Raw genomic sequence first — 18,881 nt, forward strand, 5'->3', positions numbered from 1 at the left:
AACTGACAACACAGCTATAAGAATCGCTCTGAAGCCGCTCCAGTTCACGGTAATAGACGGCCAGCTGGTCCGACAAACTTCGTAGGCAGTAGGCAGGTGACGATGTGGATACTTTTCGGATCGGTACTCTTTGAGGTGTCGTGTGGGCTGCTGTTCGCCTGGGTGCCACCGATGGTCCAACTGTAGCGCTACGAGCCCGCTGTTTACACTGCGGTTTCTCGGAAATATTGTGCTGGACGCAGTAACGCCTCCATTCCTCTTGTTCTCTCAGCCGTAGAAGTCGGTTTTTCACCCTTTCGTGAAAGTTTTGCAAAACAGTCAGTGTCTCTGGGGAGACTGAGAAGTTCATTTTCGCCAGTGCCACTCTCAGACAAAAGCGAAATTCAGGTTCAAGCACATCACAAACTTTGACATTGACCACAGAGTTATTTGGACGTTTGAACTTCGCTGTTGCTGTGGGAACCCGTGTGCAGCGCCGTTTTGCTAACAGGCTTGCAACAACTTGCAAACCTACTAGTGTTTGCTCTAGTGGCAGCACTAATTTGCATTACAAAACCAAGTAATGTCATTCGCGAGCGTAAATTGTAAAATAATATATTGACACTAAATTTTAAAATATTATGTTAATAACCAAAGTATATTGAATTTTAGAAATTAAAGTTTGAAAGGCCCTCTAACGGAAAAATGTCCGCGTACTTTCGGCTTTCGGGCCGTGTTGTTTCCGTTTTCTGTTTTGTCCAACGTTGGTTTTGTCAAAGAACATTGATGGTTTTGTCCATTCGTAAACCCCGGTCCCCGGTTATGCGTTTGTCTGGGAGCAATACATTGGGGTCCTTAATGGAGCGCCTTTACAAAAGGACGAAAGGGCGCTGAATCAGTAGGTGATAGCAGCACCTTGTCTTATTGCGCGTTTCGTGTTAGTTTTCCTCCTTCAGCGGCAGCAGTCATGAACCCGAACGCAAAGATGCGTGATCTCCTGGCAGATATATCGAAGTTCAACGCACAGACAGCCGGTAGGGACAAATTGTTTCGGTAAGGAATGACACGTACTCTAGTTATCATTTTGTGCCGATTCTTCGATGTGGTGGACTGATTGTTTATGCTATTGCTCGTATGATTCCAGGCTTCTGCAGTACAGTAGTCGGTTCTTATGGTACTGGCTGCAGAAAACATCAAATCGTAGGGACACTGTGGCCCGCCTTCAGAACCTGGAGGTGACGTTCAGCTCGGGGCGAAGGCGTGAGTTCTTTTGCCACATTTTGGCTAGTTAGGGTGCAAGATTCGCTGACATTGCCGTGGCATTGCCAGCCCGAGACAGTGATGAAATGAGTGTGATAATTAGTCCGCTACGTCCTTTCTGGTGACTCTTTAATCGTAGTTCAGATGAAGTATGCACGGTGAGGACAGCGTGTCGAGTTGTGAACGTGAAAGAAAGCTCCGGAGGGGATAGCGCCCTTCGGCTGTTTAGTGTTCCAATGACACGTACTTGCCCCACCTGTCCGTTGCATCATCACAGTCCGATCTCGCCAGTTCAACCTGAAAGGCCGTAACGTCAGCTGGAAAGGTTTCCAAACATTTGACGCGCGTAGAGTTGACACGATTTACTCCTTGTCACACCTGGATACGGTTTGGAAAAATGAAGAAAATCGCCTGCCACTGCATGTAATTTTGTTCATTCGCGCAGCTAGGCGCATGTATTTCATTTATGGGACACGCTACCGCTTATTTGTTTAGCGTATGCATGTGTGTTAACTGTCTTTGTTGCACTTTTTTATATTAACTGTAGTTTCCAAGCAGACATTTGTTTTGTGCTGACACATTATGGCAAAAAAAGCACACATTGTAATAGGTCGATCATTTCAAATGCTTGGTTTAAAGGCTTTAATCAAGGGCACCTCCACAGTACACCTGTGGAAAGGCCCTTCCCCTCATCTATTTTATTGATGAAGAAATGCTTTCCCCAGAGTGAAGGCACTTTCTGCAGAAAGAATCGGCTCTACCATTTGCTCATTGTGGCCACTGCACGAAGTCATGAAAAAGAAAAAAAGTCATAGCATGTACGAACTGCTTCACCCAGTGGTACCATATGTTGCGGTGTTGCCCTGGATAAAGCATAGGGCTACTTCGAGGTTATTTTTGTTAACTGGCAACAACACTTAGCCCTGCAAGGATCATTCTTTCCACACTGAAGGCCACTGCAAAGTTTGATATGGGGCTAACCATGCTCTTTTATTGATGTCAGTGTTGTCACATTTGTAATACAGTGTCGTTTCCAGAGCCTCCGCACATAGGTACTCCAATGTGTGCTTAGCTGTGTGCTAGGCTTTCTCAGCCTTCACACTATCTTTACTTCATAAGAGCAATTGTGTAAGCTCAACTTTTCGAGCAACACTTTGCCTAGTGTGGTCATTTTCCAGCTTGAGGAGGTGGCTCAAACAAGCTATAAGGCCATTTCAAAACAATCCCAGATACATTGTGCATGCGGCTTGCTTTGGCAAGCTGCACAAGTTCGGCTAACACTTGAAGACACGCAGCATTCAAGCAGGATGCATGATACCTCCCCTCATCCGTAACATTCTCATGTGCTTTATGTCTTTGCAAAACATATGTAAATCCAACGCACATGTTGGAATGTACGTGAAGCAAAATTTTAGTGAAGCAGTTAATTAAGTGCTATAAAACTAACAGTGATGTGCATAATTGTGTTTAGTTTCATACTATGCAACAATAATTTCATGCTATGTTTATGCACCAGAAATGTAACGGCGTTTTATCTTGTGCGATTTTTTATGTTTATGCACTACACTGTTCACAAGCTATGCCGAAACGCAAACACCAAATCAGGCGGATGCATAGTATGAGACATCTATGCACTGATGTCATGAGTACAAAGGGGATGTATGATACTAGTCAAGGCAAGTACGGGGATGACGGGTATAGTATGCACAAATAAGTGCGATACATATCTAGATACACTTAAGGATTCTGTACCTCTCGTGTTACAGTGACACATACCGATTGTTGAGGATTGGCCAAGAATGGGCACACACCGAGTGGCACATACCTAACGGCTAAATCAAAGAAGCCGTTGAATATCATTACGCGGCGCTTGCACATTAATGCGACAGCTTTGCCTTGAGCGCAGATGACGAGGTGGTGAAAAAGTGCTGCATGAGCTGGCAATATGCTATTATAATGTACTATTTCCATAAGACCTTGGTGTGCTCCAAGCTTGCGTATGTTCAGGTTTTATGTATGAATTTATTTTTGTTATGCGTAACAGAGGCATGCTCACTGGCACCAGAACTTTGTATATTTAATCCTGTTTGCGGGAGAGTGTGTTCATCGCACATATAACCCTTGTATACATATATATACCCGAACCTATTTGCTGCAATACTGAGTGACCCAACAGCAGAAGCCATGTCATACCCATAGGGCTTAGGCGAGGAAAGTTTAAAAAAAAAAAAAAAAAACATTATCAACAGGTTCAATGGGGTACAAGATAAACATTTTAGTAAGGGAAAAGAAAGCTTGCTGCATGACGGGATCTATTCTATCCTCGACTGCATTCACATGAGGCAGAACAACAAGCTTTAACATATTCTCGGCATCTGCTGCTTGCCTGATATCACATAACCATCTTCTGATATGTTTGTTCATGCAAAATAGTGTTACCATGCCCCACTAGTAGTGACGAGTGTTTTCGTTGAACACTGTGATAAATGTAGAGGTGGGTCTAGGAATGGTTTGCTAATATGAAGCAGCATATAATGCAAGCCTCCATGTTTTTTTGTTTTTTTAAGCTCGAGTGGAGTGGCTGAATGTCATTACTGTCGGTTAGTTTAGTAGGAGAATCGAAATTTGAAATACCTGAATTTTGGCCAAAGACTTCATGCTTTGATGTTCAGCTTTGGTCCCTGCAATTTTTCACTTTCCGTGATTGACTGCGTACTCCTACGTTTGTGTCTTTCAGTGCTGCGGCTTGGACGCTTTGTGGATGCACTTCATGGTGCAACCCGCACAATCAGCCTTCCAGATGTGTCACTGCGCCTCAGCCTGACCATGGCCCGTATTGGCAATGCTTTTTACATTTTGACGGACAACCTAGTTTGGCTTCACCAAGTTGGCTTGCTGACATTGCGCCGGTAAGCTTTCTGCACCCAATTTCAGTTTATGCTCATGGCCATTGCAAAGACGTGTTGCATCTGCATTTATCCCGAAAAGTGGTGTTGTCTTCTGTATATCATGACATGCTGAAAGTACAGGCAATTGCCAGTGTTTAAGCAGGCATTTAGTGTTTAGTGATAGAGATCGTGACAGTACGTTTACCGTAGTCTATGCAGAAAACAACTTTGCATGACATTCTTGGCACCTTGCCCCCCTCAGAGGACTACACTTCAGAGCATGAAGTGATGTGTGTGAAGATGAGAAAGCCTTTGAAAGATGTCTCATGCAATAGCATTGTTTGGTTTACAACAAAGTGCACCTCATTGTTTCTTAATTTACTTCCAATTATAAGTACAGAAATTAGCCTTGGAAGAATGGCAAAATTTTGTGTGAGACTATGCTGTGTCTGAATTGAAATATTAAGATAAGCCAGGTTTTTTAAAATCAACGTTATTCTGGAAAGATTTTTTTTTATTTGTGTTTATTTTTATTTCAATAAATTCACTGTTGTGACCAGAAAGAAATGCATCATTCAGACATGCTGCCAGGGGTGGCGCCAGGATATATTTGTCGGGGAGAAGGGGAGGGGAGACGGACATAATTTGCTATTTTTGTTTGGGGTGAAAGAAGGCACTCTCTTGCTTGGCACTACATGGTGAAAGAAGGGGCAATTGTGGGGACAGGTGGAAATATTGGTGGAATCAGGCACACCCCCTCTCACCCTCCGTTAGAGCCAATCCTGCATACAGCCAGTCACTGAAATAAATTGTGCTGCAGTTTGGTTTGATAATAACTTGGGTGACAGCAATAGTTGTCTATCATTGTCAACATAGAGATTATCCTCCTCTCAACATGGTTCCATTTGTGTATAGCACCAGTCCCTTTAGTTACAGTACAAGGGAACAAGAGAGTATGTATACAGTAGAATCTCGGTAAACGGAAATCACTCAACAGAATTGGCACTTAAACTAAACAACAACCTATAAATTAGTTGTTTTTAATTTTGGTAAGGCAATAAATCAGAGCCAACATTTTTTCAACTCTTTGCAAATGGAACCACTGAAGCAACCTCTAAAAGATTTTTTTAGAAAGAGGCAGGATGTGCAATAAATTTTTGTGACACAGTCTTTTATCGAAAAAGCCATTCCTAAAATGTGGTGGTAAAGATTCAAGCGTGCAAACATTTGATATATTTTTAATGCATAGCTTATACAGCTGTGGACAGCTTAACTGCCCCGCCACTCATTTCATAGACAGGTAAAATAAGTACAGCCGAAATTTTGGATGCTTACAGTGCACCATTAGATAATTTGGACTACCCCTGCACCACCACATACTATTCTGCCACCAGCTGGAGCTGGAAGAGCTAGGTTATTGTTTTGATATGTCGCCGCTGGGTGTCCTCGAAACTGCAACTAGCAACACTTAATCAATTCAGTGGCCATCGAGAGAGAGAGAATAAACATCTTTATTATGTGAAAGTAGCTTTAGAGGGGCATCCTCATTGCCGAATGCCTTGAGCTCGGGTCGTTTCTTGGGCCCTCGCGATCAGCCATTGCTGATCCTCGAGATTGGAGCTGGCCGAAGCTCACTCCCAAAGATCGTTGATGTGATAATGGTTCGGAGTATTTAGTGGTGCCTGTCTGCAACCCCCTAATATGTGCCTAAGGGACCCCGGGTTCTCCGCAGAAGCAGCAATTCTCTTCAGTGTGGAGAGAATTCTGTAGAGGCTATGTGGTGATTTCTGGTTGGGTGGGGGAACGTGTTGACTTGTAGGAGTTAGGAGGAATCTCTCCTGCTCTCTAGGTAGTGACTTATGTGGGGGAGAGTATGTTCTGCTGGTTAGCTTGTAATGTTGGGTGATGTCTTCGTACGAGACTAGAGGGCGCATGCGCTCGGATGCTTATCGTCGGCTCATCGACTGCACCCTAAAACCATGGAACACACTAGCTGCCGCACTCACTTCTTTATGCTTAACATATCTAATAGTGTTAGCAGTGTATATGACATGCAGTGCTGCACCTCTGCACATTTTTCTCATTAAATGGAATGCCTGTTATCAGAACATATTTCTCTGGATACTTAACATCCTGTTTAATGAGATTCTACTGTATATACATGCTAAGCATGGTCAATATAAGAATCAACAATATTTCATGACAGCACTGTCAAAAACAAAGAAAATCTTGTCAGTGAAAGTATCCAGGCAGTGATAATGGTGACAGGCGTAGTCACCAATTGTTGAACTGAATGATGCGGCTTATAGCCAGCCTCTATTACACATTGTCACTTCACTTTTCAGCTGAACCAGCATTTAGTATGGCAATTCTTGAAGAGAGTTGTGACACTGAAAGTAATTTAGAAGAGGTTTTCTAGGCTCATTGGGATTTTCACCATAAAAGATACACAAACAATAGTTGGGTGATAATGCGTTCGGACAATGTAGCATTATTGTTCTTCCAACGTTTCCCTCAGGGCACAGCGCATTACGTGCATGGAAGTAGTTCCAGCAATCATATTGTTGCCCAAGATGCTGCCATTTGTTTAACAATGCTTATCCGAATTCCTGAAGGCAAAGAAAAAATGTTTTTCAACCTGAAATTCCAAGCTCTATTGTGAACAAGCACTGTGGACAAGTGTTTGCAAGGTATCTGCAATTACATAAGGGTATTCGCCGTGACAGCAACCTAATTTCTTGTACACCTGTAAGCAAAAGTTTATGGGCCATAGGCCGCCGCTCTGCGCAGCTCCGACCTCGGCGACCAACTCTGGGCTGTCCAGCAGGCCTGCGAGGCAGCGCTGAGACAAGATCTCGACGTCCCGTTGTGGGAGACCTAAGCCCGGGTCGTGAAAACTGCAGGACAACTCAATAAAGTTATTACCATCCAAAATAGGCTTGCCGAAAGAACTGTATTTGTAATTAAGATGCTAACTAAAATTAATGAGTGTACTGGAAAGTTCACAATGGCAAGTTTGGACTGCAGTCCTCAGTTTCAAGTTGCATTAACAGGCATAGACTTCTGCAATGGTGTAAAGTTGGGCATGTTGGTAGTTCATGACTATAGGTACAGCGCAAAGAAGACAAGACGAACAGGAGTAGACACAGACTAGACGCACACAGCAAAAAGACACATAACACATAAGCTGTGTGCGTCTACTCCTGTCACCGGTAGGCTTTATCGCAGCTTTCTTGGCCCACATACTTTTACTCAAGTAATCAGAAAGGGTGTTGGAAGTGAAAAGCATTTGCGGTGAAAGCGACCTGCTTCCCTGTGCACTGATGTGATCGGAAAGCTGCCAAAACGAAGGCAGTGGCGCCAAAACATACACAAGGCCTACATGGGGGGGAAAAAAAGTTCAATTATTATTTAGTAACTGTAGCAAATTTCATTTTTCTTTTAAATAAACGTCCCTATCTTGTGCAACCTGGTAGAGGGGCTGATATGGCACTAGTAAAGAGCTTTTTTGGAGCTTTTATGACAGTCACAGTACAAGAATGACCTGGTGAAACATGTGCGCCTCACAGTATTGAGGGAACAGAAACAACACAAATAACACTGTGAAAGCTGAAGGTCGAAAGTGCTAGGCATCTTGAATAAACTATAGGCGTAAATAGCAGCAGACAAACCTTGGCATTAACCACATGCTGTGTGTTGCAAAATGAAAGTTCCTGATTGAATGCAACAAGGAGGAGATGGGACTGGTGACATCTTGGTGCTCACAGACTAGGAAATCAAAGTAACGTAGAAGCCCACATGTTTTCATATTGGTGACATGTTGATGTTGGCACACGAAGAGAACAGTTTGCAGCATCACCAGGCCAGTCGTGCTGCACTAGGTTTCTCTGGTAACGAAATTGTCTGTTACTTTGACAACAGCCTCTGCATTTCTGGCAGCTTGAGAAACCGCACCTTCAACTTTGTGAAGGTGTGGTCACTTTGTCACTTTCCACATTCCATTCGCGTGTCATTAATGGGTGGTTTCTGAAGGTCAAGGCAGCTGCATTGATAGATCAGATCTGAACCTTCAGAAAATATGACAACCTGTTGGGCATTGTTAACTACTCTCCTTTATGATGTTTGCTCTTATCTCAGGGTTCCAGGCTATACAGAATCACTTTGGTGGCAGTATTGTCTGCTTGTGTACAAAAGTAAAATCATGTACAAGAGCTTTTCATGTAGTTTCATGTCTGTTGTGTGATGGTAAGAGGACAAAACACATAGGTAAGATGCCTTGTGTTGTGTTTTATTCTTTTGTTGTTGTGTTGTGCTTTACCCTCTTGTTGTTGCACTCATCCCGCACTACAAGCATTGATAGCCCATTTACCAACACATCCAAATTTCCATTTTTCTGTTGTCATGGAGTGCTAGCAACCACAGCTGTACTGTCTTTTCTCAGTGTCGCCTACAATGGAATTTTCCAGGTCCCTACACGGTAATCATGATTTTGTTGCAGATAATCTACTTTTTATGTTGCCTTGCCTGATCCATTCATCATACTATATCTTGCACAATGTATGCCATTGTGTTGTGATCGCCATCAACTGGTTTATGTTTACTGCAAGGTGAAGGTCTCTCTAGGCTTTACTCTTGCCCTGCATCAGCCGAACCTACCCTGTGCCTGCGAATTTCCTGATCTCATCACTTCATCTAACGCTCTGCCACCCTAGACTGTATTTCCCATCACATAACAACCATTCTGTTGCTCTCAAATATGTGGTTATCTGTCTTGTGAGTAACTTGACCACCTGTTGCATAGGCTCATTCGATCCTGTGCTACTGCCTGGTGAATTGATAGCAATAATAATGAATGGCACAAAGGGAAATAAAATCTGTATGCAAGTGGTGGCGCAGTAAAGAAGCATTTTTTGTGAGCGTCAACTTCCAGATGCCAAATAGGTGAATATTTTAATACAGTAGACCATGTTGCACAGAAGTAGCAAAGATGTCTCTGGTGTGAAGGGCTCTTGAATGCTTGGCTGATAATACACATTTTTGCAGTAGAAGGAGTGCATGGCTTGATGACTGCATCGATTGATATCCATAATAGTGGCTCACTTCTTGTGTGATTTTTCAGTATCTTTGCTTTCCATGCATAATATCCTCAATAGCTCATTTTGTAGACAGTACAGTACAGTAAAGTAAAGGCAACCATCATGTACTGAGGCATATTTAACCCTTTCTCTACCGCTTATGAGTACATATTTGTCACAGGAATTTGCACTAACATAGCTGATGATGAATATAGTCGTTATGAAGGCGTGTTTCTCGAAATTTCTGGGAAATTTGGTACACTTTTATCAATTCCTGCAATACGGAAACAGTTACACTGTGCTTTTTATCGGTGATTTTATTGTGAACGAGGTTCCTGTATGAGAGACAAAACTTCATTAAATCTGTAGTTTTTGGTCAGTGTTTCTTTTTGCATTCTTCTGCAACATGTCTCTTCCTGGCCAAAATTTTTTTCCATAAAATGTAGGATTTCGAGCCACTTCCTGTTCTCATGCAGGGATGCCTGGAGCCGCACAAGCAATAAGTTTTGGCTGCTGGCCATCGTGGCTGCGCTCATACGCGATCTGCTCGAGCTGTACCAGATACTGCCAATGCTCTTAACTGCACCATCCAAAGGCAGCAGCCTGAGGAGCTCGCTTCGCATTCTGTGGGCCTCGGCGAGCTTCCACAAGGCACTTCTGCTTGACCTGGTCAAGAACTTTGCAGACCTGTGGATACCTTACACGGCACTGGGCCATGCCAAACTTGAACCGGGGACAGTTGGGCTGCTGGGTGTTATCTCCAGTGCAGCTGCTATTTTGCCCATGCTGGATTCAACATTTTCACTCATCCCAGCGTGAAGTGTACGTGTGACAGGTATTTGCTCCTACAGATGAAAGCAAATAGTGGCTGTGGTTTGCTGAGTGGAACATCTTCTGAAAATGCTGAACTTTGGGAGGTAACTTGCTGTTGCAAATCGCAATTTTGTGAATGCGAAATGACAGCTCCTCTTTTGTGGCATTATCTTCAGAAGTCAGAAACATTGTAAAAATAGTAGGTTCACCTGCTTTCCTTAAGGTACACAATCAATTATGTTACGCTTTAGTTGTTGCTCGTTTGTTAGCGCTGTCAGATGGAATAAAACCGTTTATGTTAAGCTACAGAAATCGTATGTTTGCTAGCATTGTCAATATGAATTCCTTCTCTTGCTTGTGTTGCTAGCCACAAGGACACCGTCTTGTTTGAGTTTTTATCCAGACCACAGTGTGATTGAAAAATTGATTCTGAAGATTTGAAATCTCTACATGGGCACAAGTATGTGCTTTTCACAAGCATATTAAAAGACGTGCAAACGTACCATTACTGCCGATTTTGCTAGGTTCTAGAAACATATATTTTTTTGTTTTTGAAGTTACAACATATTTGTAGTGTCATCTTTGTGTGATAATTTGTCCCTATGCCTTACCATCCAAAAGTAGATCTCACGCATAAAATACTTTCGCGCCATAGTAGGTGGGACGTGAAATATACCTAGTACTACGCAGAAGAGAGACAGCAACAAGAACAACAGCCCATTTTGTGTTTGCATTGCATGCTCGATCTTCTATTGAATCAAAGCACCAACTTTGTCAGGATGTTTGTTACGAAATACTTATTTTTTTATGTGTAATTTAACCCTTTGAGTTCCATGTCTCAGCGACCGCCCTGAATGATTGCCTAAACACACACCCCAAGCAATGCCTGTGCATGTCAAGCATTTGTAGTATACCATTCCATTTTGTACTCCTTCCTCATAGTATTCTGGCATACAGCCAGTGTTTGCTAAGAAAGCATAATAAACAAAAACACAGCACATAAAGAAACTGCATACATGCAATTATCTGTACGGCAGCTTGCTACCCATTGAGCAAATAAGTGTAATCATGTCCTGAGCATGAGAACAATTTCCATGCATTGGTTGCGGAAATGTAAATAAGTTCTCTGTGCCACTTCCATCATCCATAGGTTCAAAGAAAATCTCGGACTTTGTAGATTTTCCATCCACACTTTAATTAATTTAGCTCAGATTAATTATCTCTTCAATTAATTCGATCACATTCTAGAGTATTTGTATAGAGTACAAGGCTAAAATGTGCCAAACATTGGATAATTGGACCAGAGAGTCAGTAGGATAATTTGAACTGATCAGCAGTTAGATTATGGATGCTAACGGTCATGCTAAAAACTAACAGCATTGTTCTCTCTTTAACTGTTGGGCCTGTGTGCTGCCTTTGCTTCAAGGCCTGCCATCTGCTGTATGCATGGAGAAGTAAGAAGAAAATGGTGACAGCAATGTAAATAAACTTGGAAATACAAGACAGAGGCAGTGGAGGGGACACTTTATAGGTTTAGATAGACACATAAACATCGCTGAAACTCTGCTGTGCACCGACAGACATATGGGTTTGTGATTAGGATTCCTTTGCAGGTAATAGCCTGGATAGAGAAGAAGCAGTAGCAGGACTTTGAATGGCAGAACAGTTATCCAAGTACAGTATAGACCACTTATAACATAACCGTTTATAGTGGAGAACTGGTTACAACACGACCTTTTCCGACTCCCGTTTACCCTCCCATAGAACTCCATGTGTACGCATACCGCTTACAGTGCAGCCGCGTGAGACGAAATACCTGTTATAATGCGGCTTCCGCGGGAAAATCTCGCCGACAAGGGCGGCAGTGAGCATGCTTCTCAACAAGGTGTGTGCTCCCGGCCGGTGTATGCATTATTCAATGCAATCAAATTCTCGTTAATTCGGACTACTTTCGGAGCTCGGTGAGCGAGGAGCGCCGCAAATGTGCGACGCAAAAGATCAAGAACGGCGCTAGCGTCCAACCCAAACGAAGCGGCGGAGTCCGCATCTCCACAGCCATCAGTTGAAATCGTACGTGGATGACAGCAGTGCCGGAAAGCTTCGATCTTATATGTGTCTTTAAAGCCTGTATTCTTGCGTTTACCGCCGCGCATACCGCCGCGTTGGCCGCGGGCTTTCGTAACTGCGTAGTCGTCATCCACAATCGCGTCGATAGCGGCCGCGGTTTTCTCCACAGCGGTTGTGGCGAACAGAAGTTTCGTTTTTACTCGGTATGCGCGTCGGCCACGTGCCTAAAAAACTGCGTAGTCGCCATCGATGATCGCATAGATAGCAACCACGGTTTTGACTGCCAGTTGTTGCAGCGAATGGTTAATTCATCCAGACTAGGTGCGTGCGTTGGGTGCGTGCCTTCAGCACCGCAAAGTCGCCGTTCATAATCGCGTCAATAGCGGTCGCGGTTTTTTCCACAGCGGTTGCAGCAAACAGTTGTTTCGTTTTGCTCGGTGCAAAGCTGTCGAGCTTGAAGAGCACCGGCTACATCGTGATTATGTTTTCGCCAGCTCACTGGTGAAAACGTAATCGCGATGTGCGCGTGAAAGTACAAAGCGTGTCTACATGCTTGGTCTACATGTTTTGCATACATGCAGGGCTTGAAAATCATTATTTTGGTTATAGTGCGATACCGCTTATAGTGCAGATATTCGCGACTCCGGCGACTTACGTTATAAGCGGTCTACACTGTACAAAGAAAATGCTAACCGTGTTTTATAGTGTGTATTGATGTGTCAGTGTCGGCTAGCACATTGCCCGTTACTGAGCACAGGTTGCAGTATTTCAAGCAAATAAATGCTTATTTTGCTTTAATTTCATCATCAGCATCATTTATTGGATAACTCTATGCAATCTGTCAAAGCATACAAAAAGTTAAAACACTTTACACTTATAAAGCTTATGAAAGTTTTCTTGTTTTCCGTACACTTGCAAGCTGTAGAAACTGCCCTGAGTTAGTGAAGGATGTGTTTGGTAATAGAGTAAAATTGGGCTTGCTTAAGACTTTATTGGTCAATGTTTACAATTTGATTACAGAATTTGGTATTGCAGTTACTTAATTGACGATAACTCTACGACAGTAGCACGATGCATCCTTAATATAGACAAATTTTTCTTACTATGAATTGGGCTGTGCCATTATGAAAACAATAAAAAGCTGTGGGTTGTTTGTCTTGATCGTAAATCACAAACTAAGACTACACCTCGGAACTTATCAAGCTTCTGTAACGGCTATGGCAACAAGTGTTGCCATCGAGTATTAGTTTTCTGATTGCTGAACCCATTGTTGGCTGAACCCAATTATTGATCCATGACATGCCCAGTAGTTGGCATTGTGTAGAAGCAAATTTTAACTTGCCAGGTACTGGTAGACCTGCCAAGACTAAAGATGTAAAAGAACAGGAATGGTCACTTAGTGAAAACATTATCAAAAGATGGCACTTTACAGAAAATAGCTATTAAGGATTCATTACATGGCTTCCATGGTTACCACGTGTATGTGCATAACCAATGTTGCCAAATGAAAGCCGTTCAGGGTTGGCCTGGTACTTTCATTGCCTATTGAAATGCATAACACGGAAAGATAAATATAGCTGCATGCTACCGATGAGATATTCTGTCTTTGTTTTGCACTTCAAGGTACTTACAAACATTGAAAAAAATTTTTAACCATGCATGCAAGAAGGCAGGGCAGCAATAATGTTACATTATAGCATGCTGTAGCACTGCGCCTTCAGCTCTCCACACAATTGCGCAGGACTGGATAGGTTTTGCACAGGACTGTGCAGGAATGTGGTGTAAAACCACTACTCACTGAGTAAGACTCCGCAAGTGCTAAAATGTGCGCAAATTCTCTTTATTAGAAGTTTGCTCCATCCAAAATGTTGATGAGTGGCACACTCATGCAAATTTTTCAGCGTGCATGAAGAGACATGGCTGGCAGTATACTCTCCTGACTTGTACATTGAGACACACATGGTGGTGATGTATTGGTTGCATGGCCAAGTGAGCCAATCATTATGCAGCTTGAAGTTTTCTGTTGCTTAACGGTTGCGATAGCTACACTTTGAGGACTGCATGGGATACAGCAAAACTTCATTTTGATGGAATTCAAGGGACTTCAAGAAATCGTCAAACTTGCGAGAAACAGAAGTATGTGTGTGACCTTGCTATCAACATGATTTCATAACTAGAGAGTTTTTGCCAAGTGTTTGTGGCCCACTTCGCTTACGCAATAGTTTGCACACAGCCACTCGGTGGGAACACTAGTGTGCTTGCTTGCAACACTCATGCCCAGTAGCAGAACGTAGAATGCTGCCTTCACTCTGCTACGGAGTCAATTGAGTGAAGCACAAGGTTGCGTCCACATAGCTTCTGTGCTGTTTTGCACCCAAGCCGACTACACATAGATATATGATGCCTAGGACAGACGCGTTATAAAAAGTGGGAAACCAATGCTGTTCCCTGCACTGCCTCAGCACATCAAATCTGAGCTGAGGAGAGCGTAAGCGACAGTTACCTAAAAGTGTCTACTATGGAGTAATCTGAATAAGTGTGTGGTAGTGACGTGTTCACTCGAATGGTGCTTCACTGTATTTGCATTTCGCTCTGAGGCTTCTCCAGATTCAATATCGAAGGGTGACCAGCTGAAATGGGAGCTGTTATAATATTAAAAAATTGCTCACACATTTTTGTCACTGTTCAGCATGGGTACCCAGTTAGCTCCTTGTTACTGGCGACAAAGTGCACAAGGTCTAGTGTTTAATGCCCAAGATGAAACAGGACTTGGCGGTAGGCGGACTTGTACACAATGAATTACATGTAATCAATTACGTTTTTTTGGTTATGTTGTACTTTAATGTTTACGTTGTTTACTCGGCAATGCTCCCTGTAATTCATTTACTTTTTTCAGTAACCGATTACATGTAGCCAATTACATTTCTGCGGAAACAAGCTCTGGCAGGCGACACAGCTTTGAAAACTTTGACGGGAACTAGAGGCCACGGAAAATAAAACATGTACCTGAGTTACCTCCTTCCCACAATTGGCGTTCAGAATCGGCATCCTGGATCATCTGAACATGGCACGTTTGCAGATTTGCATAGTTCTCTTTGAGGTCTGACCTCTGAGCTATTCCTATGTAATAAATTTCTGTCCCTCTCTCCTGGAAGCGCTTATAGGCCACCTTCATAGGTGATGAGAGCTGCTACTGAATTCTTCGCTTAGTGCAGTCTCTACTTCTCTGATATAGACAAGTTTTTGGCAGGTAAACTCCCGTCTCTATCTGTTTGATATTACGTGACTCATGTACACCTATTTTTGTTACTGTAACACACAAACAGTATTTCTAAGGCTGAATAATATGCAGCATTGTATTAAATTACATTACAGATTGGGACTCCTTTTCAACGAATGTGAATGTTTGCTGGCATCAATTACAATTAGTTGTTTAAGTCTAAATGGCTAACGAGTGAGGGGCGTCAGGAGAAGGTCCACCAGATGTTGGTCGACAAATTGAAATGGCTCGATAACGATGGCCATTTCAGACGTTGATGCCAGGGAATCGCCTAGTATGGTTTTTCAATTTTTCACTGGCCCTGTCGTGAACCTGTTCCCGTAGCCCCAGTAACAATGAAGCACTACGCTTCATAGAGAACCTAGACCCAAGCATTGTGGCATTGAGTAACCACAATCGTTTGAGAAAGGCGTTCATACGTTACTACACAGCCCCTCTCTCCAGCACATACATCGAGTTTTCAGTGTTGCTTCAAATGTGTTCGTAAGAAAATGAGGGAACATTACCGAATAAAATTTTGAAAACAAATACTTAGTGAAGATAAACAAGATGTGAGGAGCTCTAGAGGGTGCATTGAAAGAGCCAGGCCAGTTTGTTCTATTTAATATATTTGTGCAATGTTAATAAAAGTAGGGAGGAACACTGAAATAATTATTACTCTTTAGTAATTCCTTCAATTAAAAATTGTAATAAATTACATTTTTGAAAGAAGTAGTAATTGTAATAGGTTACTTTTTTGCTGTAACATGTACACATTTGGTGATAAGATGGTGCCCCAATGTTGGGAGTGCAGGAAATTTTTTGTGCCAAGCATTGAAACCACTTGTGATTTTGGTGATTTGGTTTCAGCGAAAATTAGCTATAACTGTGTGCTCATTTTCTTCTGTTTGGTTTGGCTGGCATCTTATGCTATTTAAACCTTGCCAACCTGATACATGCTTTCAGATTCAAAATGGGCCAAGAAAAGTGTCCAGCTCAAGCGAAAACGATCAATAAAAATACCTCAAGATTGCACATATTTGTTTATGCTTCTCATTAGAGCTGTTCAAACTGTTGCAATAAAATGTTGCGCATGTTTTGAGGGTAAAAAATGAGATGTATCGACACTTAAAGATCCAAGACATCATTATGCCTTACATGGATGACCGACCTCTTAGATTGGTGACATTATTATAGTGAGTCATAGCTATAATCACGTGCCCTTTTCTTTTGTCAGCACACATGGCATTCCGTTTCTCATTTGTGCTAGCACATGGATGTTATAAAGGCAGAGTACTTCATGTACTGACTGTTTCAATGAACACATTAAATATTATACAGAGGAGATAAGTTGGTTATTTTTTCAGCAACACATTATTTATGCCAGTAGACATTAGCAAGTGTATACTAATTACTGGTCAACATATTTATCTTCTAAAGTTCCTCTCATTTACTTTTTAATTATTTACATACGGCAACATGTTGCAGTTTCGAGGTCTGTCAACTTATTTCAAAGTGCTTTGGTATTGTACATATTATTTCCCTGGAAGGGCACTCTTAAGCAGAGGGTTGCTAGACTGTAGGGGACACCCTTGTATTTCAATGCAAATGGACCCTGAAGTTTTTAGGACATAGTGAATTTTCAATAAATAAATATCTAATTCGTAGTAATTATTCAATTTCCCCTGTCTGCTAGCATTCATAGCACATTGCTGAAAAAAATAACCTGTCTCTAGTGTGTCATTTCTGTGAATTACTGAAGTCTGTGCTGATTGTGGACATGCTGTAATGAATGCAATGTTATTGTTTTGTGGATACTTGCACTGTGCTAGGTAGGTGACATGCATTTTTTTTTTTTTTTTGCTTGTCATGCTAGCATGTAGTTTACTACTTCTCCCCTGCCCTCTTTCCCCCTTTCAAGTGACAGTAAATCTGGGCAATATAGCTAGGGCCTAAGGACCTAGGACCTTACGAAAAAAGTTGAGTGAGTGACAACAGAAGCAAGCATCGCAGATCAGTTCACCTTGACCACTTGACCAGATTATTGCTTAAATTTAAACTGCATCATAATTCATTATTACTACATGCACATTATGTGATTTCTTCACATTCCCATTGCCATGCATGCATGCACCAAGGCATGGTGACTTCTTTTTGATGGCACTGGGCTCATCCAGTGCCTTGCACTCTATGGGGCCCACAGCCTCACAGCTCACAAAGAACTTTTACTCCCTTTTAAGCGGAAGCAGCACAAAATAACGGAATGTGAGAAAAGGACAGACAACAGTGCTGTCTTAAAGATGCAAAAGGACAGCGCTGTTGTCTTCCTTTTCTCGCCCGCTATTTTGCACTGTTTCTGCTCAAGTCATGAACTAACCAGCCCAAGTGTGTACGCTTCTGTACTCCCTTTTGTTGCGTACATCATCATTCATTGTCCACCAATCTCCTGCCTACCTACCCATAATGCTTCGAGGCAGTTGCAATGCCCTCGCTCCCCATTTCTCTTTCTTTTCGCCCTCTATCATGGCTGTTTTGTTGTGACCAATCAATCGTACAAGCAGGCAATTAGTCAATTTTCATCTGCCGTGTTAAAATCTCATTATGTGCATCATACTTGTATGTCATAAGAGCGAAAATTTATTTTAGTTCATGAAATGTATGTAAGTTGTGCAAAGCTAGAACAAAAGGCACTGCTTTTACATGTGTTCAATGCTTCTGGAGCTTTTTGTGCACGGAAGTTTATGATTGCATGCACACTGGGATGCTGTTTGTTTCAAGCACAGTACAAGTGGCATTGAGCATGCTGTGGTAAATTTGCTGCACTTTAAATGTGTGCGTAATACAAGTTATGAGCAGTGAAGTTTGTTGAAATGTGCTCAGTGTTGTCAGTAGCATGCATAGCACAGGAGATCGATCCTCAACTATCCATCATCATATACTGTGCTGCACGCAATTAGTTAAAAAAAAAAAACTTGACCGTAATTTTGTCCCCCAACAAGTTATAACATTTTTTTCACCAGAACATTTCCTTAGTTCGCATAGTACCTTGCTTCACCCTTCATGTACTATCCGAGAAAGTAAACAACAGGAAGTGAGAATGATGTTGGTGTTTTTGTTAACTATGTGAGTGCATACTGCAAATTACATTTTGATATCAATACAAATTTAATATCATCGCTACAAGGGTCGCATGTCTTTGTACAGTGGAACCGTGATGCAGAAGCGGGCCTGGCTTGGAATCTGCTGTTACAGCAATTTCATGTTGCTTCTTTGCACATAATATATCAAAATTACTGTAGTTACATGCAGTTTGGGAAGCCCTGTAGGAACATTGTACATTGGTGCTAAATTAGATCAGTTGACAAGTTTTTGTAGGTTCCCTGCTTCTCACTGCTCAACAACACCTTGTGCACGTGTGTTTGTAATATTAGTATGTTACAAATATGATCGTCATATTAGGTATGCAGCTACAATCTAAGGAAGGTTGACGATATTGACCTGCTGCAAGGTCGCGAGTTCGATTCTCAGCAAACCAAATTC

At 42.2% G+C, this 18,881-nt stretch overlaps 1 protein-coding gene across 1 annotated transcript; it reads left to right on the plus strand.

The window, feature by feature from the left end:
- The first annotated feature begins 713 nt into the window (after window positions 1–713).
- Window positions 714–11,923, plus strand: LOC119442830 (peroxisomal membrane protein 11A). The gene is made up of 4 exons (XM_037707864.2): window positions 714–1,032; window positions 1,124–1,239; window positions 3,977–4,148; window positions 9,679–11,923. Exons 1-4 carry the CDS (start codon window positions 947–949, stop codon window positions 10,019–10,021), a joined length of 717 nt encoding a protein of 238 aa, XP_037563792.1. The 5' UTR covers window positions 714–946; the 3' UTR covers window positions 10,022–11,923.
- Window positions 11,924–18,881: the final 6,958 nt, after the last annotated feature.

Source organism: Dermacentor silvarum, chromosome 2 (assembly GCF_013339745.2).
Source record: "Dermacentor silvarum isolate Dsil-2018 chromosome 2, BIME_Dsil_1.4, whole genome shotgun sequence".
NCBI classification, from domain to species: Eukaryota; Metazoa; Arthropoda; class Arachnida; order Ixodida; family Ixodidae; genus Dermacentor; species Dermacentor silvarum.